Source organism: Aptenodytes patagonicus, chromosome 17 (assembly GCF_965638725.1).
Source record: "Aptenodytes patagonicus chromosome 17, bAptPat1.pri.cur, whole genome shotgun sequence".
NCBI classification, from domain to species: domain Eukaryota; kingdom Metazoa; phylum Chordata; class Aves; order Sphenisciformes; family Spheniscidae; genus Aptenodytes; species Aptenodytes patagonicus.
In genome coordinates, this window is record NC_134965.1 from 10,127,934 (window position 1) to 10,154,692 (window position 26,759).

The following is a 26,759-nucleotide window of genomic DNA, read 5'->3' on the forward strand; positions in this document are numbered from 1 at the left end:
GAGTTTTGTTTTGTTTGTTTTTCTCCATCTGCTAATTTCCTTCAGGGGGGATGGAAGGTTCCTATGAAATGTTTTGAATCAATTGGATATTGGATTGTCTTTGCAAGATTCACGTAATGCTTGGATATTTCAAAATGCTTTTGTCTTTTGAAAGCTACAGATAATTTCTATTAAGTTTGTTGTCTCCTAAAATTAAACCATTGCCTGTTGTTTTACAGGGTCAAGGTACAGATCGATTGCTTTCAACAGAATCTCATGATGAAGTAACAAATATACTTCAACAGCCATTGGCCCTTGGTTATTTTGTGTCAACTGCCAAAGCAGGTCCGTTGCCTGACTGGTTTTGGTCAGCGTGTCCTCAAGCACAAAATCAGTGTCCCTTGTTTCTTAAGGTACTGTAACTTCAGCGGGTTGCACAGCCATCTTCCTGGACAGTCTGTCATAGAGTTGTGCAGTGTGGAGGGATCTGAATTATGAGAACTACTATGTTTAAAACAAAGTTGGTGCATGTCTCTTGGAATATGTCTGCTTTTGCTTCAAGAGAGGTTGGGTTTCGGACTTTTGAGCTTTGGCTTTTTATGTTCACTTTCTTTAAGGGAAGAAAAGTGATTCATGGAAGTAGCAAATGTTCTGAAGGGTTCTGCTCTTCTGATGGTTTCTTCACGGTAGTCTGGGTTCCTTTTCTGTTTCTGGTTTTGTGCTACAGTATTTTGTAAGAATAGGTTGAGTTTCTAGACAGATCTCTGGTTAATGTTTGACTCCCGTGGGGACTGGTGGTAGAGAGGGAAGTACACAAGCGTAATGTAATATCTCATTTACACTGGGTAAAAGAAAAATAATAAATAAATCTCCTTACGTATTGCACAAAGCATAAAAGCTAGGTTTTCCACGTTGGCTGTTGCCAAGTGTTAGTCACTGTATCATCTGTCTGGATATTGTCTGATCGCCTTATCTTCTTATGGCACAATCAAGACATACTTGGCACATTTAAGGCTATACAGAGAAACTTTCTGTATTAACATTATTCATTTTTTACTTAAATTAGCATCTCTAACACTGTGCTTTATTTTCTAATGAAATAAAAGATACATCTTCTTCAGCCTTATTTGTGTCTGGATTAGTGGTTCCTTTTGGCCTAAACTCAGCTGTGGCTTTGGTATAAGACATTTTTTTGAATAGAGGATTTATTATTTATCCTAAGCAGCTCTATATATGGAATATAAATAGACCAGTCTTACGGAAAGCAACTGAACTTCCAAGTCTGTATATGACTGGACATCTTGGGCCACTTTTTTCGAGTTGCCTTTTTAATAATCACTTAATGTAGGCAAAGGGATTTTAAAAAAAAATTCCTAAGATGTATTACACTACTAGCACTGTGCTTTTAGGAGAGATCTGAGTGCATTTCCTTACATATTCTGATAATTCCTGAACTTGTTGATGGCCTTAAGGATAAGATTTATTTTGGCTTGTGTGTCAGGGAATAGAAGGTGACTGCAAGGTATGGGTCAACAATGCAGAGGAGGGAAGAAAATACGCTGTACTTGAATCTGGCAGTGACTGCTGGCATCTTTCTTCCTTTCTTAGGCCTCTTTGCACCTCCACGTGCCTTCAGTGCAATCAGACGAGCTACTCCACAGTAAACACTCCCATCCACTTGATTCTAATCAAACTTCTGATGTGCTCAGGTATTTATGATTGATCACGTGCAAAAATACTGTGCATTTCATTTTTTAATACTGCTGCAGCGAGGCTACATATTTGTTTGGGTTCTGTGCTGTTAGTTTTTTCTTTGTGCTGCTGATATCCTTAGTACGTCACAGATACAATATAAATTGCTATGCTTTGGGTGATTAAAAGATGGCTTTATCACAGAACAGTGCAATTAAAAACAAACACCTCTAAGCCCTTCTTTAACTAATCAATGTTGATTACAGCTGAAAATATTGGAAAGAATCAATTCCTCAAGGTAGAAGAGTTTGACGTGTAACACAGAAGATGGTGCATAAATAAGTGGAAGATAGTTATAGGATCTTGCATGGCAATCTTGCGGGAATACTGAAATGCTGAAGTACAGGAGTCTCTGTAGACTCACGTAAACATAGGATGCTTGTTGAGAAAATGTCGGATTTTTTTCTTCGTGGGTTTTTTTTTAATATGTGAACCTCTTGACATTAATAAAGTATAGACAATTAAAATGACCGTTTTCCACCGAAAGAAAGTTCAGCTTTGAACTGCCTGTAATAATTCCGAAGGCATGTTATTTTGGAATATTGGCAAACCTATTTTATGTTTTTAATACCAAAGAAACTGGATTATATTAAATTAGGACTGTAAGGTACTGGTGAGAAAATCTGTTGGCTTGATGGAAGCTTGTTTGCTTTTCAGGTTTGTTCTGGAACAGTACAATGCACTCTCCTGGCTAACCTGTGATCCTGCAACCCAGGACAGACGGTCATGTCTCCCAATTCATTTTGTGGTGCTGAATCAGTTGTATAACTTTATCATGAATATGCTGTGATCTTCATCTGAATTTTGCAAGACAAAAATGAGGAAAAGGGATATTTCACTGCAGGACTAAGTTATAATTCTTCTCAGTGCAAGTTGTTTGTGATGGGGTATGAATCTTGTTACTTCCAGCAAATATTGTTTTGACTTGTGAGAGGGGCACCTATCGCCCCACTGTCTTTGAGTCATCGACTATGGGGGACGCTCTAGAATGATGGTCAGAAAGTGTATTATAACATTTTTAGTAGCAAAATTAACCATTTTTCCCCAACCACAGTATTTGTGAAGAGTAATGAGCCATAGTACCCAGTCATGGTTAATGAATATTAAAAGCATGGAGATGAGAAGAAACATGAGGAACAATAAGTTTCAACCTATGGCTTCGGAACATCAAGATGTTCTTGTATTGGATTATAGTACCTAGTATTCAAAAATGCCTGCATCTCTTATTTATTGTAAGTTTTTAAATGTATAAATTGTCTTATATTTCTTAACCTCTTTTATAAAAATTTTCCTAGAAGGTTTATACTGCCTTCTTGCTTTAAAGCAATTGGTCTAAAATATATGTAATCGTCTTAATTAAAAGTTGCAGTAGGTTGCTTTTAGAGTATTATTTTTTTGTAAGGGGTGGGTGGGGACAGTAAATTTGTATTGTCTTGATGTACAGTTTAATGGGGATAGAGGGGTTAATGTCCATACCATTGTGTGTGGGGGATTTACAGCTAAGCTGTAGTTGCAGAGTACATGTACAGTAATGAAGTTCACTGTGTTTATATAAATTGAAAAGGTACCGGGTCTTACAGCATTTTATATCACACCTTTACAGAGTAACAATGGCAATATATTAAGTGATATTGTAGGTGGTTTAACTTGTAGTGAGAATAAAATGAATAAACTCTTCAGTTGAAGTTTGTATTATGGTTCAGGGCTGTGGCTAGATTCTCAGATCTATTTCCAGTATACAAGTTTAATATTACAGGAATATCTATTGTGCATTGTTGTTACCTAGATATTCTTGGCACTGTGGTGACTGCGTTATTTTTTTCCACGTTTGCGAAAAAACGTGAATCTGATGCGGAACATACAGAAAACTCTGATCTTATCCAAAGTCTCCTGTAAGGCTGAAATTTAGCCCAGCTCTAGCCATTTTACAAATGCAAAAATAGTCAATCTTGACTTTAAGATTGGTGTGTGTTTAACTAAAATGTGGTGTATATAGATTCTCAGTGAATTCTGGTATTCAGATTTTATTCCACTAGTAAAAAAAAAAAAAAAAAAAAGCACGAAACCCTGAACATTTTCCTTTTTAATGTATTTTTGGCACTGTGGTGAAGGTCCCAAGTATCAGTGTATGGCCTTCCCCGTATCCCCTTTTCAGGCTCTGGCTGGGGCATGTGCCAAGGAGGCTTAGCCCTCCCTAAGGAAGGGACCGACAAATCTCAAGGCTTTCGTAAACGTCTCCCTCTATCTACAGTCACCGTTTCTTCTCGGTAGTTTCCTTCCTTTCTCCTAGCACATGCCAAATGTCTGATGCTGCTCTAAAATAGCCCCTACGGGTGCTGAAGAGCAACTGCATATGCTTTTTCTGGGTTCCTCATCTGACTGCCAGATTAAAAACTTAACTCCTGCAGTGCTCACGTGAGCCTTGCTGCGATAACCCGTGTCCTGGGTCTTAATGCTGTCCGTCTTGCTGGTTTAAACCTTTAAAGGAGCAAGTTTTAAGATCCATTTGTGCACCTGCTGTTAATCCCCTACAAGGAAGAATTCGCTTGCATTTACAAAACTTACTGTGTTAATGAAAATCATGTTTCGTAAATGCAAGATACCTGCCTGAGATCATTTTTCATATAAACAGTCTCACTGAATCATGTATATACAATATTAGCAACTTTTTTGGTTTTGTGTAAAGAAGTTGTACAATTGGTGATGAAAATTTTCAGTCATTTCTTCAAAATAACGAGTGCAATCAGAAGCTAGCTTATTTTGATAAATAGAGTTAAAAACTGGGTCTGTCCATTACTTTATCTTGATAAAGGTAGTGCACTGCAGATTAAACAGCACATTTTTGTCTTACAGAAGGTTCCCCTCCCCCCTCATTTGGCTGAGATTTTTGAAGTGGAAAAATGCTCCTAAAACTGGAATTTTCAACACACATGTCCTATTTTTTTTTTTTTTTCCTCCCAAAACTTTTTTTTCCAAACCTTCCCCCCCCCCCCCCCCCCCTCAAGCTTTGCTGCTAAGTGGTCATTTTTAACCCTGGCTCAGTTAGCCAGGTTCCAAGGGCTGGGTTTTGGCGTGGCTTTCTTTGTGTTAAATCTGACTTGTATTCGTAAAGGTAAGTGAATCAGCTGCCTGAACATTGGTGTAACTGCATTCTGTTACCTGGACCACAGCCTTCCCTGTGAAACTCTCCAACTGTGAAAGCTGCCAGTTTCCCACTCCCCCCCCAAATGCAGTTAAAGTAAACTTCAGTATTGTAACCACTAGAAAAGATTAGGAGGGCCGTTTCTGGAGTGATAGTCACAGCCGGCAATGTACATATCAAACCTGCCAGCACCACGGAGCCAACTACTACATCGGGCATACTTTTTTTTTTGTTGTTGTTAGCTACTTCCATTTAACGATTTTAAGTGCACATAATAGCTGGTTTATAAATAAAATTGTCACAATCCAGTAACTTGGGTTCTTTAGCAAGTACAAGCTTAAATATTTGCAAATTTCAGCTCTGGCTTCTCAAAATGGTCTTGCAAGAAGATATTGTTCCTGGCAGTGCTGTGTTGAGTAGCTGTGGAGGTTTACCTCCACTTAAGTATGCAATGAAAGAAGAATCTGAGATCCTTCCATTCCAATTAAAAATACGTATTTTAACCTAGCTATTACTGTATTTAAGCCATTTAGTCACCTTTGACTCACTACTATTTGAATTAGATTTCTGAAAACCCTGTTGCTAGACCAGCAGGCCACCAATTGTACTTGTAAACAACCCTTACATTTTAAAGTAGCTGTAACGTTTAGATCTTTCTAACATTTCCTGAAATAATTAAAGATAAATGAATTTATATTTAAATCCTCAGCTATGTTCTTAGCTGTCAGTTATGGCGCAGATTATTGTATTTCTATATTTACCTCCATTGGTAATTTTAACTTCATGTGTTGCTATGAAGACTTGCAGATGTCTTTAATCAAGCACTATTTGTTAATACTGTAATATCAAAATATTATGTCGCATTATTTTAAAGCTTTCAAAAATAAGAGTAAAATGTTTTAAAAAAAAAAATGCTATTGCACCATATAATTTGCTGCACAACAGTATGGCACAGCATATCAGTCTGTTTTGATAGTAATGCTGCATAAACAATGTTTTGATCTGGGTTTCTTTTGAGAATTCGTTAATGAGGTGACATTGTACGCCATTACTGTCTCAACAACCTCCAGCTAGGAAGGTTTGGGGTTTTTCTGTTTTGGTTTTTTTTGTGTGTGTGGTTTGTTGTTTTGTTGGTTGTTTTTTTTTTTTTTTTTTTTTAGTAAAGGACCCAGGACTACGCTTCATACTTAAAGTTTTTTTAATTATTATTATTGTTTGTGGGTGTACCTTTTATTTTCAGTGGAGTAAAGCTTAATTTACAGTAGAACTGGATTTGGGACCTACCACAATCCTCAGGGTCACTTTTTCAGGACGTTACTAATCTAGCTTTAGGTTTTTCCGAGTAAACTGGACGCGAGGACCGCGCAGAGCGATGGGGCTGGGGTGACGCAGCCTGTGGCCTCGTTACTGGACATGTCACCTTCCCCGCCCCTGCCAGCACGGCTGGGTCACGCCGAGGGAGCTGTTCTACCTTCTCACACAGCCGCCGCACGCCATGGGCCAAGTCGTCGTTATTTATCGTGACAAAAAAATAAAAGTAAAAGCGATTAAGGAACAAACACTATTGCTGCCGAATGCCATAAACACTGAGTTGTACAAATTGTGATTGAGGAAATGAAAAAGGTTTATACTTTTTAAAAAAATTTCAAATGGAATAAATTATTCATGAAGCCTTGATTGTGGTGTCTCCTTATTTACAGCGGGGGGGGGCGGGGCTGCGGCCTCCCGGCGCCCCTCAGCCTTCCCGCCGGCCGCGCCGCGCGGGGATGACCTCACTTCCTGCGCCCTTCCCGCCGTGACGTCCCCCGGCGTGTGACGGCTTGGGCGCGGGGAGCCGCGGCCGTGAGGCGGCGCCGCCATGGCGGAGTGCACCGGCCTGCAGTTCGTCAGCCCCTACGCCTTCGAGGCGATGCAGAAGGTGGACGTGGTGCGCCTGGCCGCGCTGAGCGACCCCGAGCTGCGGCTGCTGCTGCCCTGCCTGGTGCGCATGGCCCTCTGCGCCCCCGCCGACCAGAGCCAGAGCTGGGCGCAGGACAAGAAGCTCATCCTGCGGCTCCTCTCGGGGGTGGAGGCGGTCAACTCCATCGTGGCCTTGCTGTCCGTGGACTTCCACGCCCTGGAGCAGGACGCCAGCAAAGAGCAGCAGCTCCGGTAACGCGGAGAACGGCGTCTTCCGTGGCGAAAGCCGCGGTGTGGCTTTTCTAGCTGGTCCCCTGGAAGGGCCGGACTGACCCGGCCGTTCGTGTGCCGCTCCCGCTTCGCGCCCCTCGATAATCTCTCAGGAGAACCCCCGAGTCGCGGCAGAGCAACGTACGGGGAGCCGGGGTTAATGGTCTTTCCTGGGGAGCTTCTCCCCCCGGGGTGCGCTTGCAGGGAGCTGCCCCGCCTGAGAGAGGGCAGGGAGGTGGCTGGCGCTCCTTGGTGAGGCGAAGAGAGCGAGCAGGTGGCTGCGCTTTCGTGACCGTTGTCTGCGCTGCTGGGGAACAGAGGCCCTTGAAACGTCGATAATCTGCTGAATTAGATTTCGTGATGCACTACAGTTACAACAGTCTTTTCTGGTCGTTGGCGCGATAGAAGAAATCCCTACAGAATTACTGTCTTCCTTTAACTGGCAGAAGTTCTGTGTTTGCAGAAACATTTAATAGTTGTTTTTAATTGTCTGTTAGGCACAAGCTAGGAGGAGGTAGTGGAGAAAGCATCCTGGTGTCGCAGCTTCAGCATGGGCTGACACTGGAATTTGAACACAGCGATTCGCCTCGTCGGCTTCGTCTCGTACTTAGCGAATTACTAGCAATTATGAATAAGGTAAATTTCTCCATATCTGGACGCCTGTGAGTTGTATGTCAGTGGAGATGCACTCTGGATAGGTTGGTGTGCTGTCTGCTTCTGTTTCTGGTGCTGCCGTTGTGTGTGAGTACTCTTCTCCGGTTCCTACCTGCTTCACCAAGACGTGAAGTCTCACTCTGGTTGAACGGTGGCTTGTGATTAAACTCCTTATGAACCCAGCTTCCTAGAAGAAGCCTGTCTTCCTCAGAACAAACGAGAGTAATCTTTTCTCATACGATATAGACTCTGTATATTCTGTAATATGCTGTGCTCAAATATAATGTGATTTTGTGATGCATCAGTGCAGAAATCACATTCGAAAATGGAATTACGACTTTTCTCCATCCAGTTCTTTACTCCTATTGCAGTATGATATGAGCCACCGTCTTTCTCTTACTGCCCCTCCTCGCGCCCCCCCCAGCATTTTATTTTCCTTGTGTAAACTTACCATGTTTTTAGAATTGTCAGTGAGCTATTTCTCTTTCTTCTGGAAAGAAGCAATGATACTAGCTGTATTGAAGTATTTCCACTGGTGAATATTTCTTATGCTAAACACTTTTCTTGCCTGTTCTGTATTTACAGCTGTACATTTTTGACAGTTTTTAATGTGTTCGATCTGCTGAATTGAAAGCCATAGAAGACTGATTAGACAAATTGCTTCATAAAACCTGTTCAGTGATGATGAATAATGTCTCGTAGGTGTCAGAATCAAATGGCGAGTTTTTTCTCAAATCTTCTGAGCTCTTCGAGAGTCCTGTTTATCTGGAGGAGGCAGCAGATGTTCTCTGCATTTTGCAAGCAGGTGTAGTATTCTGTATTTATAGTGTTTTCTAACTTCTTACAAATGTAAAAAAATAAATTTTGGAGCTGTTGTGACTGATTTAAGGTTAATCTAGGCTGTTTAGTTCGTTGAAAAGGAATAGATCACAGATTGATTTTTCCATTTATTGATTTGAGCGTGTTATTGAAACGCATGTTAAAAGCAAGGTTTTACTTGTTTCACAGTGAAATGCTGTAACTTTGAAAACTTTGTATCTAGAGCTGCCATCACTGTTGCCAATAGTTGATGTGGCTGAAGCTCTGTTGCACGTGAAAAATGGAGCCTGGTTCCTCTGCCTTCTGGTGGCCAATGTTCCTGATAGCTTTAATGAGGGTGAGTTACAGTTTCTTCTTGTCCAGCTTACTTTTTCTAAAGGTTTGAAATGATTTCTAGCAATATCGAATGGGCTACACCGCGACTCGTACGTATTTGCACGGGAGAGCGTTTGGCTTACGAAATACGATTTGAATGCATTTATACCTAGAGGTGCTGATAGGCTCCCGTTCTCATCATGTTGACTCCCCTTTTTTGCAGCCTACTCGTAGACTCACTGTGTGCATCTTGCAGCTTTTCATCTGTAGGTCACCTTTATAAAGGCTGACTCGGGCAGTGAATGACTGGGACTGCCAACCTGGTCTAGGCTTGCTAATAGTTCTTGTCCCTCAGACGGAGCCGTATTAGGAAGTGAAAAAATTTGTATTGACGTTGCCTGTTTAGCATCCCTCACCTCGCAATAAGATTTCGGTCTCCAGGGCTGCCAGATGCACGGGTTACATTGGATAGAGTATGAGTAGTAATTGGATGATGCATAAATCTGCAATGATCCTGAAATTCCTCTGAGGAGAAAGACCGTTTCCTTATTCTGCTTGTATAGTGTAGATCATGAGTTCTTGCCCAGACAAGATTTGTGTGGCCCAGCTGATAAATCATAGTGAGCTGAACAGAATGGCTTGGCTTTGTGTGTTTATGTTTATGTGGCTTTCTGTTGGAAAGGTCAGATTTCTCACGCCTCCTGTTGGATATTTAGTCTGTAGAGGTTTGATTAAGAACGGTGAACGGCAGGACGAGGAAAGTGTTGGAGGCCGTCGTAGAACAGAAGCACTTCGCCACCTGTGTAAAATGAACCCTTCCCAAGCTTTAAGGGTCCGAGGCATGGTGGTAAGTCTGTCGTTAGTCTGTCATGAGAATCATAATGATGATCCTTATTGGAGCTTTAAAGCCAAAAAAGATGATTGAGCCTGAGCATTTTATCTAGGTGGAAGAGTGTCATCTACCAGGTCTTGGTGTGGCTTTGACCTTGGATCACACCAAAAATGAAGCTTCAGATGATGGAGTGAGTGACCTGGTGTGTTTTGTGAGTGGTTTGCTACTTGGAACAAACGCAAAAGTTCGAACTTGGTTTGGAACTTTTATCCGAAATGGCCAACAGGTATGAAAATCTTTAAATATTCTGCTTTTTAAAAAATATTCTTGACAGCTTGCTGTAACTCTCCTGGATGTGGGCACCCGTATTTGTCTGGATGCATATAAATCCTGTTGCATGTCTTGGAGCAACCTTTACAAGGCAATGTCTTCTTATAGGACCATCAGGTCTATAGTGTCCCTGAAGGCAGCTATTTGGTTGTTCCTCTGGGAGATTTTCAGGTAGATGATTCAGTAGGAATGGAAACCAGGGAATTGTAAGTTTGTAATATCTACCTGATAAATATGTTCATCCTCAGTGTTCGCAATAGGAAGTTGCGTCTTGACTTGCTTAGGTAGTTGAGTTAGTTAAAGCTGGTGTTTTGATGTAATAAGCTGTTGTAATATGATCATGTGTTGCCTGTTGCCCTGGTACTGAAAATTTGATTTAAAAAAAAATTCCTCTTCCCCCCCCTCCCCTTCTTTTTTTCCCTTGACTTCATCATTACGGAAGCTCTTATGTAATACATTGTTTGATGGGATGAATTTTACATTGTTGTTCTCATCTTTTAACCTCTTACACAGAGAAAAAGAGATAATATCAGTTCTGTGCTCTGGCAAATGAGGAGACAGCTGCTCCTGGAGCTCATGGGAATCCTTCCCACGGTTCGCAGCACACATATTGTTGAAGAAGCAGATGTCGATATGGAGCCAAATGTGTCTGTGTATTCAGGACTGAAGGAAGAGCATGTCGTGAAAGCCAGCGCATTGTTACGTCTCTATTGCGCTTTGATGGGAATTGCTGGGCTGAAGTAATGAATGTTTTAACGCTCTGTGTTTTTTATTCACCGTCTGTCCATTTAAACAGAGGTTGAGAGCTTTGGGCACTTCTAACATGAGCTGTCTCTTAATGCCATTGTGTCCTTGAAACAGTCTTGACAGGACTCGCCAATTTTAGTGCTAGGGGAGGCCCTTCTCACGTGCTGAGGGCTGGAGTTGCCAGTTGACGGAAGTTTCTGTGTCTTTATAGTGCAGACAGCAAATATTGTCTAATGCTAAGGTCTGTGGAGACAGGTATGTTTTTTTACTTTCCGGTACTATTCTCAGCAGAAAAGTTTTTTCATCCTAATGGTGAAGATCCATTTATCAACTTTGCTGATTCTTTTTATCTAAAATAACGCGAGAAATGTGGTGCTCTCTTTAATGCTGCAAAATCGGTTCCACTGACTTGTTAAAAGAAGACTAGGCCTAAGTGGTTGGAGCAGTGTGTAGAAGAGAAAGCAGCTGAAAACTCCAGCAACTTACACTGCATGAACTTAGAATTTCTATTCCTCTGCTTTTACTTTTTAGAGAGTGCTAGTGTAGCACCTTCATGCGTTGTTAGTTTTAATTTAGGTATTGCCTAATAATAGGCAAGATTATATCCCAGGGAAGTTTTCTCACTGCTGTTATCTCTTAACAGAGATTTTTATGTCTTTAAGTTCAAAGCGACTTGCCCGTTAATCTTGATACTCATTTATCGATGGCAACTTGATGAACAGATTAAGTAACAGAGAAAATTTAACCTTTAACCATTGTGATGAGATTGGAAACCTCTTCACTTTTAAATTAGCAGCGTGGGTTTTGTTCTTTTTCTGTCCTATTCAGGCCAACTGATGAAGAAGCTGAGCAGCTACTGCAGCTGATGACCAGCCGGCCTCCCGCAACTCCAGCTGGTGTTCGCTTTGTATCTCTTTCCTTTTGTATGCTTCTGGCCTTCTCCACTCTTGTCAGGTACCTCTCAATAAAGGAGGAGCTTTGTAAAGATGTTACTGTTCTAGCACCGTTAAGGCAATGACCTCCCCAGAGCTGCACAGTTTTTCTCTCCTAATTCTTTATACAAATCTCCATATGTTGGTTGAAGGGATTTGTCTCACGCCGTACCATAAGTGAGTAAATTGATATTCCACTCTGCTCTCCCTCTTGTTTATAGCAAATCTTTTGAGAGGGGAGCATCAGCATTAGTTTGGAATAGTTTTTGAAGGCTAAAGTAGGCCTTATTAGTTCACTTTTCCATTGAACAAGTTTGTGGCTAAATTCTTTAGAGACCCTCTTCAAAAGAGTAGCAGCGTAGGTATTTAATGGGTGTAGCTTTCTGCTGTGTCCATTCAAGACAGGAAGTGGCCTGACAATTGGACTGAAGTTTGTGCTAAATATCAGTGCTTATCAGCTGTTTGATGCTAAACTGAAAGTGACAAAAAGTCTCCCAGTGTAAGATTCCTCAAATACTGGCTTTTCTGCTAGTAATTGTTAGTAAAACTAGCGGTAGTTCCTGGGAAACAGATCTTTTATGGATTTTCTTTGTGCAGCACCCCGGAACAGGAGCAACTCATGGTAATGTGGCTTAGCTGGATGATAAAGGAAGAAGCTTACTTTGAAAGGTGAGACCAGGCTTCTTTTATTTTTAATGATTCCAGTAATCTCATGTTTACTTATGTCCTATTGGAAGTTAACTCTTCCTCTTTGTTATCATTAGCATTTCTGGTGTGTCTGCTTCTTTTGGAGAGATGCTTCTCCTGGTAGCCATGTATTTCCATAGTAATCAGCTCAGTGCTATCATTGATTTGGTCTGCTCCACCTTGGGAATGAAGGTAAATCCTAAACTGTTTTTAGCACATACATTTCTCTGTTAAAATTAACCTTTTTACTTTATTTATACTCTTGTATTTACTTTAGTTTTGATAGAAGGAACTTTGGTTTTGCTAATATGCTTAAAGCAAATGTAAAGTAAAAAAATGGGTACCTAACTAAATTAGTTCCTCTAGAAAAACATTAAACTATGCATACCTCTTGATACAGAGGAATGTGATGATAAAAGTATCTTCAAAAAGTGCTGACTTGTTGAAATAATTATTTGCAAGAAATGAACTTTTTTAGAAGATTAATTGAAGTAGCTTCCAAACTAAGCTGCAAACTTTTTATTTTGAATAGTTTAAAGAAATATCTATATATGAAATAATTAATTTCTGAGGGAGACTTGCCTTCAATTTACTATTGTGAAACAGTGTCTCGTCAAGTGTAAAAGCTACGTCGGTATTTTTTAGGATAAAGAAGACGTGGAGTGATGAACTTGTGACATTTCAAAATATTTTTGTTTTACATTTGAAGTATAGATGTGAATGTTTTCCTGGTATCCCAGTGAAGACAAGTTTAAAAAGGTTAAAAGTTAACAGTTTATGAAATAAATTTGCAGTACCTATTTATAAGAAAGCTAGAACCTAAAATGACGAGAACTTTGTTCTTTGTTTCAGATTGTTATTAAGCCCAGCTCACTCAGCAGAATGAAGACAATCTTCACACAGGAGATTTTCACTGAACAGGTATTTTAAGCCTGGGTCTTCCCCCTGCTCTCCCCCTCATCCCCCTCATCCCCCTCTCCCCCTCTCCCCCCCTCTTCTGTTGTCACTTCACTTTGACCTACAAGAAGAATCCAAGCCCTGCTGGTACTGAAGAGCCTTGGCTCTTTCTCTTTGTACTCTGATCTGATTATGCTTTTTGAACGCTTGGCTTTTTTAAATAACGGGGAAGCAAAGGAGAAAAATTGTCCACTATGACATTATTTTTTGCAGTAGCAGGAAATCGTTCACAAATGTAGTATGCATGCTACAGTTTTACGCATACTATATTAAACTACATAAAAATGTTATTCAGCTTCCAAACAACCAAAAATAAGTAAATGCCAGAAAGAATGTAGCTGTGTGACTTTGTCACCTTGTGTTTATGCATTTATGTGATAAGGTGAATATTGGTGGTATTTTTCTTGTTAACTATAACTTTCCTTTAGGTTGTTACGGCCCACGCAGTTCGCGTGCCCGTTACAGGCAATCTCAGTGCCAACATTACTGGGTTTTTACCTATTCACTGCATTTACCAGCTTTTAAAAAGCCGATCATTCACCAAGCACAAAGTATCCATTAAGGTATGACCTTCATTTTATTTCTGTTCATAATTTTGAATGTTGACTAGGTTTTGCAGGTTGGTTTTTTGGTTGAATTATAGGAACAGAATTCTTGATGAATCTTACAGCCTATTACCGTGTAATTTAAGAAGGAACTGTGTATTAAGTTAGGGTACCCAGTTATAGCTGGGTCCAGAGACCACAACTTAGTGAAGTTAAAAATAGTAAGAAAGTTATCGCTCTTCCCCTGTCTGCACTTAATAAATTCGTAGTCAGAATGATATTTCCAGCCAGAACAAGTTGGTGGGTCTGTACAGAGCAGCATCCAGGATACTCCGTTTATGACCAGGCCCAACTCAGAACTGGTATTACGCTTTCCAAAGTCAAAGCCTCATTCAGTTACATTTTTTGTAAATAGTTAAAAGGGGATGTACTTGCAGACAAAAAAACCTGCCCGCCAGCTTTGAAACTGAACAGGTAATGGCATTTTTTTTTCTAGGACTGGATCTATCGGCAGCTCTGTGAAACCACCACTCCGCTCCATCCTCAGTTGCTTCCTCTTATTGATGTCTACATTAACTCTATTCTTACTCCTGCATCTAAATCCAACCCAGAGGCCACAAATCAGCCTGTCACGGAACAGGAGATACTGAATGTTTTTCAAGGACTCTCTGGGGTAAATGATTTGTTTGCTTCTTTCGTGTACTTTAATGTGAACGTGTGGTTCAGTATTTTGTATAGATGCTTGACGCAGATTCTGTTAAGTTGCCTCGCTTTTTGTCTTTAAGTATAGTAAACTGCCTCCTACTACAGTGGTGGTTGTGCATTTTGAAGTGAATCTTGTTAGTGCTACTCAGATTTTTAGGAGGATTGCTCTTCATCCCTGTTTTGCCCTTTTCCTTGTGAACTCACCAACTCATGCTGTTGAAAATACAAAGAAAAGCACTTCGGGGATTGAAAAGTGGAGGTGGTTATGTAGGATTTGTATAATTTTTGTACCGACTTGATCTTGTTAGATAAAAATACTATTTAACTGAAGCACTGTAGCTGTTTTTGGAAGAAGCATTTTCATTTTGATAGAAGTATGGGAATGGTCACTTGGACACATGTAGAATGAGTGCCAAGCATTGACTTGCGTTGGAATCCTGGGATTACTCCTTATTAGTGTCCCAAGATATCAAAAATACATTTTATGTTTGAAGCTCATTTAAAAAAAAAAAAAAAAAAAAAGAAGAAAAAAAATATAAAAATAAAAGTTCCCTGCAACTTTCAGCTTGGACCTCATATGGCTTGATATTTTTATACAAGGCTTACTGCCTTAACCTTTCTTCATATTTGCAGGTAAATCCAAATTTTTGTTCTCAAGAATCAGGATTGCAACATGACCTTTCTATGTGGTTTTATCTACAGGGAGAAAATACTCGTCTTACTCAACGATACAGCATCACAACACAATTGCTTGTCCTCTACTATGTCCTGTCGTACGAAGAAGCACTTCTGGCAAACACAAAGATACTAGGTATATGTGAGTGCATCTGTGGAAAACAGATTAACTGAAAATGAGATGCTAAGAGAGGAATTCTTACAATACCAAAATTCATGTTGCTGTCAGATTCAAGCACAGCATAAGAAGTTTAGATTCTTGTAATAAATACAGCATTGCTGTAGAAATTCAGGAGATAAAGTTTCTGATAAAACTCTGTAGTTGAGTAATTTGTTTTCCAGATTAAAAAAGTCCAAGCTGGCCAAAAAGTTACCAGAAATGTTTATGACCATCTAATAAATACAGCAACAATTAACAAAGACTTCTTAATTACTTCAGACCTTCATTTATTCATGTGTCATCAAACTTGCACACAGATTTCTTTGGGTTTTTTGTAGTTGACAATACTGAATGATCCCTTTTTACCTTTGAAATTGAGACTTTAAATCAATTCTAAAAGGATGTTACTTAGTTTATTGACAGAGTTTAATTTCAGTGAAAACATAGTGTTTATATCTGGTGGGTGTTTTTACCTGCCCTTTTTAGGGTGCAAAACTTCCAGCATTCATCAGTGCTATTTTCTTCATGCTATTCAAGAAAGACTGAAATACTATAAAATCAATTACAGTTCTTCCTGCATTTGTAACTTCCACCTCACTACAGGGTGTTCTGTGTGCCAGCAGTTTGAATTCCATGTACCAACTGATAACCATTTTTTTTTTTAAGAATAAAAAACCTTGAATAAAGAAAGTGCAGATTTGAGCTATGATCTCAAAATCAGCTGGACTTGGCCAAAGATAGTATGGAGATCTTGCGAACAAATCTAAATGCCAGGGAAATCTTTAAATGGCAACGTTCACAGAAATGGTTTCCTGAAGAGCTTAATTTAATACTTTAACAACAACGAGGTGTGTTATTTGGGATTTTCTCTATTTTACCTGCATAATACAGAGACAAGTGCTTTACATTTTCTTTATTGATTCAGTTGGGGAAATAATTTTTTCCAGCGGTAACTGTTATACGTGGTTTCTTGTCCGGTTCCCTTACAGCTGCCATGCAGAAAAAACCCAAGTCTTACTCTTCAGCATTGATGGATCAGATTCCAATCAAGTACCTCATCCGGCAGGCACAAGGACTGCAGCAGGAGCTGGGAGGTATATCTGTGTGTGAAAGTCTAACGTGCATGAAGAAGGAAGGCTAAGCGTGTTTCCAGCTCTGTGGCTATTGTCTGTTTCATAGTGTGTCTTCCTTTCTCTTTCTTTTAAAATCTGTCAGTAGTAACTAGTGAGATTACAGGTATGTTTTAGAGTAATAGTGAAAGATTGAGGAAGGCAGTTCTCTTTAGAGGAGGTCTTACCTACCTAGGGTAGGTTTTAGAGTAGGAATTGCCTGAGAATTTTTAATTATTCCAGGCTGAGTTTAAGAGTTACTATAGGGTCCTGCTACCTTTCCAAAAGGTAACTTTTCCTTTCTGTTGGAGTTAGAATATCAGGCTGTAAACATGCAAGCTCATTGAACTTCTTGGTAGTGATTCAGTTAAGGTCTGTTGTTGAAATGATAGGCACAAACATGTTCAGGTGAAAGATGCAGCTACTCAAATCTAAGATGTATACTTTCTTAATACCCCTAAAGGCTTGCATTCTGCACTGCTACGCCTTCTTGCAACTAACTATCCACACCTCTGCATTGTGGAAGACTGGATCTGTGAGGAACAGATCACGGGCACTGATGCCTTACTGAGGAGGATGCTTCTTACAAACGTTGCGAAGAATCACTCTCCCAAACAGCTCCAAGAAGGTAAATAACTTCATTTGAAGTAAGCACTGTTCTTTCCAAATTGGTTGGCATATAGTGGTTTAGGAAGTGTGTAGCCGTTTAATTCATTTGATCGGACTGCATTTGTATAATGAAAATGTTCTGCTGCCAAGTCAGAAAAAATGTCAGAAGTCCAGTTTTACCAAGACCCGATTGTCTTTATTTTATAGCATTTTCTGTGCTGCCTGGAAATCATACCCAGCTGATGCAGATCTTAGAACACTTAACACTTCTCTCAGCTGGTGAATTGATCCCATATGCAGAAGTACTGACATCAAATATGAATCGCTTGCTGAATGCTGGAGTCCCTCGGAGGATTCTTCAGACTGTCAATAAACTGTGGATGGTTCTTAACACCGTGATGCCAAGAAGGTAGGCTCAAAATACTGTTTAGTTTGTTGTTGCAGATAAGTGGAATGCCACTTGCTGTTTCAAAAATAATGATGCAGTGCCTTTTTCTGGGAAATCGGAGGTTGTGACTGAATAGAATGTGTAGGAGTTGCATTCCTTTTTGCTTTGTTGAAATTTTTAACCTTTGCATTTAAAAGGAACGTACTTCTTGTTCTCAGGGGAAGGGAAGTCACCAGCTCGCTTAAAATATAGGAGTATGGTTTTATAGTGTACATTGTTTATGACAAATTGCTGCTGAAACATGAACTCGCTTTGGTAAGAATGTGCCTTTTCTGAGGAACTGGATGCTCTATTGCAGTGAAAACAGTTTGGTCGCTATAATTCCAGTGAATGTAAATTAACTATATCTTGGTTAACTTCAAGGGCTGCAAATGAAGTATGGGGTTTTTGCTCCTTGATAGGCCTAGAAGAATACAGCTAACTGAGATAAGTGAGTGTCCAGATGCTTATGTGATCCCTTTTCGCATACGGATTATCTATTAAAAAATCGTAAAAATAATCTCTTTTTAGGTTGTGGGTGATGACTGTTAATGCTCTGCAGCCTTCAGTAAAAATAGTCCGACAGCAGAAATACACTCAGAATGATCTGATGATTGATCCTTTGATTGTACTAAGATGCGATCAGAGAGTTCATAGGTAAGCATCTCCCTCCTTTAGCTTTTTATGTTCTGTGGTACTTACATTGATACACAGTGAATGCTAAACATAAAGGTGTCTCACAGAAAACTTCTAAAAGCTTTCAGTACTTCAAAACATATTTTCAAACTAATCATATGAGCTTGTAAGTTCCATCTTTTTCGTATTAAGCTTGTTGGTTTGAGGACTGAGCTGTTTCAGCATGTCATACCATCCAGCTGAGTGTCTTGTTGGACAACCTTACACCCAGTTCTGTTTTGGAAACTTTGGGATTTGTACATAGGTCATCCATTTTAGATTTGTGTGTGTGTGAATTTGTTCTAAATAGACATTGCAGCATGCTTAAAATGGCTGCTGCCACATGGTGGTGGTGGTGATTGAGGTTGTAGCTGTAACATCCTTCCACTTCACACGGTCTTTTGCCATCCCTCATGGGCCTGTAGGTATTCCATCTTTTTGGGTAACAGTTTCTGCCAGTGGGTGCTTGATGGATATGACAAAGGTAGATTTGCTTAATTTCCCAAGAAAGTCTTTCAGTAGTACTTAGAAATAAGTTCCTCTAGATGTCAGTGATGACAGGGGAGAATGTGCAATGCTGCTTTATGCTCTGATGCAGAAGAATAAGCTGAGAATTTAAGTAGTGAAAATGATCATAATCGATAGCAGTGGACCAGCTTTTAAGGAGAATATGAAATAATGCAAACAATAAGTCAGACTTTGTAAATTATGACTTTGCTTTTTCATAGTAATGAGGAAAATTGCATCTGTTATTCTAAAAAGATACGGTTAATCATTTTAAATGTACTTTAGCCCCTAGCTTTATTCCTTGTATATTCTTTTTCACGTTTTCTGTCAGTCGTGGTTTATTTTTCCCCTTTTTTATTATCCTTTTGCTCATAATAAATGGCTAATAGTCAACTTGATTTGTTCTTCATGTTCTTGTTTGTATGCATCTGTCCCCCCTTGCCTTTTAGCAATTGAGCCGTGAATCCAATTTGCATTTGAGTTGCTACAACTCTGCTAGACTTCACGTTTCTGTTGATGACATCTTTAATCCCCAACCCGTAGGTGAAATATTTAAATGTCTGTCCCTTCAGCCCTGGATGCAAATTGAAAATCCTATGTTTCTAAAACTGTTAGGGAGATTTGTAATGCAGTGTGATTTGAAAACTATCATTGTAGTATTGCGGAAGCAGTTCAGAGCTTGTCTGCCTCGTTTTTCCCCATCATTCAGATAATTATTTTTCCTTATTTCACGTACAGCTGACCCTTTTCGTGTCTCCTTTGTTCATCAGAAATTAGTCTCTTCAGCAGTTCCTTGTTTTTGTAGAGTGTACGCATACATGTGTGTGCGTGAGAGAAGTAGGACTGAATGGCAGGGCAGCAGAAGAGATTGTGACCTTTAGTATTTTGCTGTCCTAGGGAAAACGGCTTTAGTATGAACCAGACTACAACCAAATGAGCCTTTGATGAGTGCTTTTAGTTTGTTCATATTATTACTGTCTTACTGTTCTGCCTACTGAAGTGCCTTTATTTTATCATGTGTTCCCGTATCAGGAGTCCTCCTCTGATGGATATAACTTTGCACATGTTGAATGGATATCTTCTTGCTTCAAAAGCTTACCTCAATTCTCACCTAAAAGAAACAGCAGAGCAGGACATTAGGCCATCCCAAAACAATGCCATGGGTCCAGAGGCCCCAGAAGTTACAAGGGAAGAATTAAAAAATGCATTGCTTGCTGCTCAGGTAAGGGGGGAGAAATGGATATTAAATGTTGTGAGGAAAGACAATGACAAAACAGAAATACAGAAACAGGAAATTAAAAAAGGAGACCTTTTTACTTCTTTTTTTACCAACTTGTGTTACCACAAAAAAGAAAACTGCCTCTGTATTGACTGTTAAATGTTTTCGGCCTTCTGTTTTCTAGTCCGAAGCATTGTGTTGGTTAACTGCTTTGATAGTGTTCTTTTCTGTTAGAACAGAAGAGTTCTGCTTACTAGCCCTTTTGCCTTGTTGACTGTGCTATCCAGAGGTTCTTTCTGTACTTAGATTTGGAGCAGTAAAACATGAATAGATGTGAGAGACCTATGCATGATCATTTGAACTATGTTATTTAAGAGAAGCAGCCAGCATTGTAAAGTGTGAGGCTGAAGAATAGGTAACTTACTTAGCTTGACATGATGGGAATTCTTGAGTAATCCTATTTCACAGACAGTCTCTTCTTACCTCTGTCTGGAAGAATGTCACATATATAGTCCCTATTAGAAGATTATTTTTGAGTTAATAAGAAGTTTTATGTTTACATGAGTAGTGTAGTCTCACCTGAATACTGAGAGTAACATGGCCATGTGCATATTTTGTCTGACCTGGATGCTTTAAGGAACCATTGGATACTTATTTTGAAACAGTATGAGATTCCTTTGAATTTACTCTCTTGATCTGTGATTATGATGATCTGCTGGATTTAAGCTTTTGTTCTTTGAGTCTTGAGTCAGGTAAAGTGTTGGGTTTTCCTTTAATGTTCTACAGGATTTGTGATTCTTGAACTGAGTTGTTTTTATTCTATATAAAAAAAAAATCTACAGCTAGAAATTCTAGCCACCTGACAGTCTTCTGTTTCTTAAATTGTCATTACTTTGTATTTGATTTCTTTGATTTCACTGGGGTTTTTTATGCATGTTCTGTTGCTTATTTTCTTCACAGGACAGTGCTGCTGTGCAGATTCTTCTAGAGATCTGCTTACCTACAGAAGAAGAGAAAGCCCAGAGCAGTAATACCCACAGTTTGCTAAAGACTGTTCATGGTACCACAGGCCCTAAGAGTCCTGAACTAGAAGAAGAAGATGATAGCTTGCTGTGTAATCTTCGAGAGGTCCAGTGCCTGATCTGCTGTCTACTGCATCAGATGTATATAGCTGATCCCAACATAGTCAAACTAGTTCATTTCCAGGTCTGCTTTGCACTATTTTAGTTCTTCCATGGTTTCTCTGGTTAAGAGCGAGCCAAATAAAGTGGTCAAAGGACGTTGAATGCTGCTGTTGTGTTCCTCAGAAATTATAATGGCCCACTTCTCTGCTTCCCGTCTCGCCAAATTTGCCGTACCTACATTTCCTCTGTATTTCAGTGCTTGGACTCTGTGTTGTAGCCAAGAAAGGAGCAGCTAAACTATGCCTGTTCCTCATCATTAAACACATGCTTTGTTTGTGCCTCTGCCCTTTTTCATACCAAAATAGTTTGTCCATTCTAGGCCAAGGAGAACTGGCCTAATCATCTTATAATTACTTGTTCCACATCTTTTGTGGGTTACTTTTTTCTGGCCATGTTGTTAAATTAGTATACCCATTATTCAAAACTGTAATTTGGCTTCAAATGTAAACATCTTATCTTTCCTTTTTGTTAGGGCACAGTTTATCTCTTTAGAGTGGAAGGAGAAAGGTTGTCCCTGCCAAAGCAGCTGTACGCCTTCAAAAAAAGAAGAGGGGAAAGATTAGAGAATTTTTTAATATAAATGTGTTTTTAGTGTGTGTTAAATTGGCCATTGCCAGATGGCAGTCTCTTTGAAAGGAGTTAATTTGCCTTGACCTGGAACTGATTAAGTGACTAAAAAAGTCATAATGGTGCTGTCATGAAATAAGAAAGTTGGGGCCTACAGTAAAGTTTGGAATGCAGGGGAAAGACAGAGAAGGAAAGGGTCACTGCAGCCTGGTTTAGTCTGGGGAGTGGAGGGAGAGTTTCTATGCAAATAATACATTGAGTACTGAGGATAAAGAACTGATTCAGTTTGTCACCCAGGCTGCCTTGTGTTGCCTTGGGATACAGGCCTGTTGCTTATAATTCTGAACAAAAGAGATTTACAAATATATTAGTTTTGAAAAAAGCATTAACGCAGATCTAACTTAAAATCTTAATTGAAGCAGAATTTTTAAAATGCCTTTGATAGATCTGTTTTCTTAATCACGTAGGGTTATCCATGTGAACTTCTGGCACTGACAGTGGCGGGGATTCCGTCGATGCACATCTGTCTGGATTTCATACCGGAGCTCATTGCCCAGCCTGAACTTGAAAAACAGGTACTGTACAGTCATCTAGTTTGAGAATCACTGTAAGTAGTTAACCCTGATGAAGTATAGGTTAAGGGGAGAAGATAAAAGGATCGCTAAAAAAAATCTTGTTCCAACTGGCCTAGGATATTAAGGTAATATCTGTAGCCCTTTTACCTCAAATTAAAGGCCCAGCCCTCGCCCCCAAATTGGGGATTGTGACAACTCCGCTGACATATCTCTCTACACTTGTTTAGGAAATACTCACAAATTTCAGTATTGCCCTCAAGGACATGAATAAAAGCACTTTTCAATAATGACTTTCATTCGTTCTTTATCGTGAGTATAAATCCTTTGGCAAAGGTTTTGCCTACTTAGTTTTTATCTGATACTTTATAGCTACAGGAAATTGTCTGAAGATTTAAATTTTGAAATCTTTTTTGGAAAGATATTCTGTAGAACAGATGGAGCAGCCTTAAGATCAAAATTTTATTCATTCTCGTGAAAAGTTTGCCTACTAAGTCTTTTTCCAGGGGATATTACTGCTGTTTCTTGAAGCAAGCTTGGGACAAGACTGTAAGGTGTAAATTTCTAAATCAATTTAAATTTCTCCTTTGCCAGTTGTCTTACCAGTTCTTTCCCTGGACTAACTGCAAGAACGAAGCCTGCTAGAATGACACGTGCGGCTTTCCTCAAAGTTACGCTATTTGAATCTGAAGAGTGGTGGTTTCTTGTCACTACAAGCTTAGCAAAGGGGGAGTCAGGAGTTTGATTTTGAAATGTTTCACCAGTATTTTTGAAGGTCTTCTCATGACGATTATGAAAAACAATGGCAAATAATTGTTCATTATTACTTTCTAAAGCAATTTGTAGACCTTGATTTGGTATAGTGTGACAAGAGGAGATTACATATTTGGCTAGTTTTAGGTAATTGGAATTTGTTAGGCTAAAGATTTTTCTGTTTTCTATATCAAGCCAACTTTGTAGTTCTTATTTAATCCCTTCTCAAATATAAAGTTACTGCTGATGAGAAGACACTCAACTAAAGTTAAAACTAGAACACATCGGACCTTAAACAGCTTTTACAAGGACTATATTGTAAATTGCATGTTGCTTTGTTGCTCGTTGTTAATGTTGGAACAAATTGTGTCTGTGGGGGAGATTCTGAAACACTAATGCTGGTACTTTGATTAATGTTAAATGTGTGGTGTTTTTTTTTCTTAATGTCAGCAGAAGAATTTCACAATAATTATTTTTAAGGCTTCTCTGATTTTCATTTCCTCATTGGTAAAATAGGGAATATTTACTAACTTGTAAGTTACGTGAAGAGCTTTGGATAGAAAGTGCAAAGCAATCTGTAACTTTATTGCTTATTTCTCTTTTGCCTTTCACCTACTTAACAGATATTTGCCATCCAGTTACTTTCGTTTTTATGTATCCAGTACGCACTACCTAAATCTCTCAGCGTGGCTCGTTTAGCCATCAATGTGATGGGAACCCTACTCACGGGTAAGCACTCCAGCAACCCCTAAATACATTGTTGTGTAAATTAGAATTATTTGTCTAGGTTGAATGCAGTTTTGTCTAAATGCCACTGTGTTAATTACCAGTGTAAAAGTAACAACAATTCTTGACTGGATTTTTACAATAATTCCTTTTTCCTTAACCATTTCCTTTTCCTTGACAGTTTTAACCCAGTCGAAGCGCTATGCTTTTTTTATGCCGACCCTGCCTTGCTTGGTGTCATTCTGTCAAGCCTTTCCTCCTTTGTATGAGGATATTATGTCTCTGCTGATACAAATAGGACAAGTTTGTGCCTCTGATGTTGCTACGCAGACAAGAGACTTTGACCCAATTATTACACGTAAGTACCTTGTATTTCAAAAGTAACGACATGGTCCCAGGGAGAAAATTATGTTAAGGTTTCAAAAGTTTGCGTGTAGTTGGAATGCAGTATGAAATTTATTGCTGTTGTCTTGTAAATATAGAAGGAATAGGGATAGGTGGATTTACTGGATTGGAGGAGAGAGTTTAGAGGCTAAAGGGGCTGAAAGTACCCCTTTTATTAAGCTTTGTACTGCCTTCCTTCTGTTTTATTTCCCTGCTTGCATCATTTCAAGACGTATCCCTGCATGCAAGTGTTGTGCATAGAATTTGCCGTTGTAGTCTAATGATGAAAGACGTGAGCAAAGGCCATTGGCTTTTGAGAACACAAGGACGTTTCAACTCCTCAGCTGAGGCATAACGGCCAGATAAATCTTCCTAATCTGTTGGAAATGCGAAGTCAAATGAGCTATCTGATGTCTTACACATGACATAGCATGGTTGGATAAATATATAGTGATTGTGTGAACACGGATTAACCGTTTAAGCGTATCGATTGATCTTGAGCATGTTTTTGTCTCTTTTTTCGTCTAAAGACAAATGCTCTGCTCATGTGATACAAGGTTCCCTGATGCTATCTATGCTAGGATATTTATGTTAAAAGAAGTAAGAGGGAATATAAAAAACCCCAAAGGAGTCAGACATAAGTAAATGAAAAAGAAACGTTGTAGTGTCTCTAGAAATAATCTGTGGAGTTAAGCCTGGTGCATGAAGTAGCGACGGCTCAAATTTGCAATTTCATAGCATACATGTTTGTGTTACGGGTGTAATGTAACGATTTTAAAAATTTATTTATTTAGATGTACTTTTGCTGCTTTTACTTAATTTTCTAGGTCTCCAGCAACTAAAGGAGAAACCACATGAAGCGTCAGGACTTTGTAATGATCCATCTAACAAAAGTTGCTCAAGGGACATTGCAAGCATGGACCCTGATGTTCGGTTGTGCCAGTGCGTTGAAAATACTATCATCGAGATAATTAACATGAGCGTAAGTGGAGTTTAGGAAGAACGCAAATGCAATTGTACTGTAGCTAGTCCCACGGTCAATGGTGTCTAAATTTGGAGAAAGCTGTGAAAGTGGACTGAGGAACTGGAGCACAAGAAGTCCGTGTTTTTCATTCATTCGATTCAGTTATGGCTGAAAAGAAAAGAATTCTTTAAAGATGCTTATGTTGCTTCCAGTGAAAACTTTTGAGGTTGATGGGGTCAGTAAATAATTTCCAGTGAAACTGAGCATGATTTTCAGGCTTGCTCGGTTTCTGAAGTGATACAGCAACACACCCGAAAGGGTTTTGTAACACTCTGAAAAGTGAATACTTAATTTGTTGAGCAAACAGCAAAATGATGGGTAAGAAAAGTCTGAAATTGAAGTGCTTTGCTTAAGTTAAATGAGCTGCTGTTCCAGAGCCTTGCAAAGCAACACGGAGTAAAATACTCCAAGGAAGACTTGAAAAAGTGGTGTAAGTAAGTTGCACCATCACATTGAGTACTAAGAAAATACTTTAACTTTTTTGTATTTGTGTTTCAAACCATTGGTCAAAGTTTCAGTTCACGAGATCAGGAACCTCATTTAAAGATCAGCCAGCCTTCATTAAAAGTTTGAAACTGGTCTAAAAGTTTCTTTAAAAAAAAGTACTAGTACTACTAAATGAGCTGTGTAAGTGTGATTTTTTTTAAAGAATATGTATTTTTCATGCAGCTCAGATGGTTTAGTATTTTTTAATATCACTTAGTTTAAAAGAGATGAGAGAGACTTCAAGAAATGAGTGCAAAGGTATCTTAAGTTGTCATCAGGATAAGATTAAAAAAAAATTAGTGTTGAGGGTGACAGTGACAGAAGCTAAATTTCCCTGTAATGAAAGGAATGATGGATTTCAGCCATACCAAAGTGGTTACATGCAGCTCAGTGGACAAGAAGGCTGAATCCTTGGTGCTTCATGCATGAAGTTGGTTGTTCTTTCATATACAAAGGCTGCAGGATTTGGCCTCGACGGATGTGTTTTGTGGCATTGCAGAAGGGGGTGTGTGGTGCAATATTTGGGAGTTTCTCGAAGGTTGCACAAGCTTTTATGTGAGGCAGTGCGTGGTTTTGCGGCAGAGAAAGAAAATTAATGTTTGGCTGTTGTGCCAGAAGTGAATGTACTACTTCAACACGCTGGAATTGCTAAACTTGTCAATCCAGCACTTACTTTTTTCTTAAATGACAGCATCCAGGGCCCTTAAATAAGTAAAATATTTCTCAGTTAAAAGCAGTTTATATTCCAGGGGTTAATGGTCTGATTCTTTAGCGCGGCCTTGGGAAAATCTTGCGTAGCTTGTCTTCTGCCCGTGTTGGACAGTGGTTTGGGAAGGCTGATAGTGAATTGCCAAACAGACTTGGGTTTGCGTTCCAGGATTACCAGCGTGCTGCAACCATCCGATAACACCATCTAGCTGCCCCGTATATTTTTGTCATCTTGATGTAAAGTATGTAAATACTCTAAATGTATGTATTTTTCTTCCTCTGTTCTAAGTGTAATTTTACATGCTGTAGTGGTATTTAAATAAAAGAAACCTAGTGTATGACTTGATTTCAAAGGGAGCTGCCTGTATTGATTTTAAGTTTTCAGTTTGGGTTTTTTTTTCAATTTATT

At 39.3% G+C, this 26,759-nt stretch overlaps 2 protein-coding genes across 3 annotated transcripts in view; both read left to right on the top strand.

The window, feature by feature from the left end:
- The window catches only part of MED13 (mediator complex subunit 13), a 55,868-nt gene extending 52,178 nt beyond the window's left edge, over nt 1-3,690 (top strand). For both annotated transcript variants that reach the window (XM_076354351.1, XM_076354353.1), the window contains 3 exons: nt 219-392; nt 1,588-1,688; nt 2,389-3,690. In XM_076354351.1, the coding sequence (XP_076210466.1) occupies nt 219-392; nt 1,588-1,688; nt 2,389-2,521 (408 nt within the window). In that variant the 3' untranslated portion in view covers nt 2,522-3,690. The remainder of the gene's footprint in view (nt 1-218; nt 393-1,587; nt 1,689-2,388) is intronic.
- A 3,023-nt stretch (nt 3,691-6,713) lies between these two features.
- Nucleotides 6,714-26,696, top strand: INTS2 (integrator complex subunit 2). The gene is made up of 24 exons (XM_076354354.1): nt 6,714-7,024; nt 7,540-7,678; nt 8,399-8,501; nt 8,739-8,852; nt 9,547-9,677; nt 9,775-9,948; nt 10,506-10,732; nt 11,568-11,693; nt 12,269-12,340; nt 12,436-12,550; nt 13,211-13,279; nt 13,744-13,878; nt 14,357-14,533; nt 15,268-15,376; nt 16,390-16,494; nt 16,973-17,137; nt 17,326-17,527; nt 18,077-18,202; nt 19,760-19,949; nt 20,907-21,152; nt 22,165-22,272; nt 23,646-23,751; nt 23,930-24,106; nt 24,960-26,696. The coding sequence occupies exons 1-24, from the start codon at nt 6,732-6,734 to the stop codon at nt 25,127-25,129; spliced, it is 3,579 nt and encodes a 1,192-aa protein (XP_076210469.1). The 5' UTR covers nt 6,714-6,731; the 3' UTR covers nt 25,130-26,696.
- Nucleotides 26,697-26,759: the final 63 nt, after the last annotated feature.

Excerpts from the sequence above, each read along its gene's own strand:
- INTS2 (XM_076354354.1), top strand. The coding sequence starts at position 6,732 with ATGGCGGAGTGCACCGGCCTGCAGTTCGTCAGCCCCTACGCCTTCGAG. Across the intron at positions 10,733-11,567 it reads ATGGGAATTGCTGGGCTGAA|GCCAACTGATGAAGAAGCTG; the intron begins GTAATGAATGTT and ends TGTCCTATTCAG. Across the intron at positions 23,752-23,929 it reads GATGGGAACCCTACTCACGG|TTTTAACCCAGTCGAAGCGC; the intron begins GTAAGCACTCCA and ends TTTCCTTGACAG.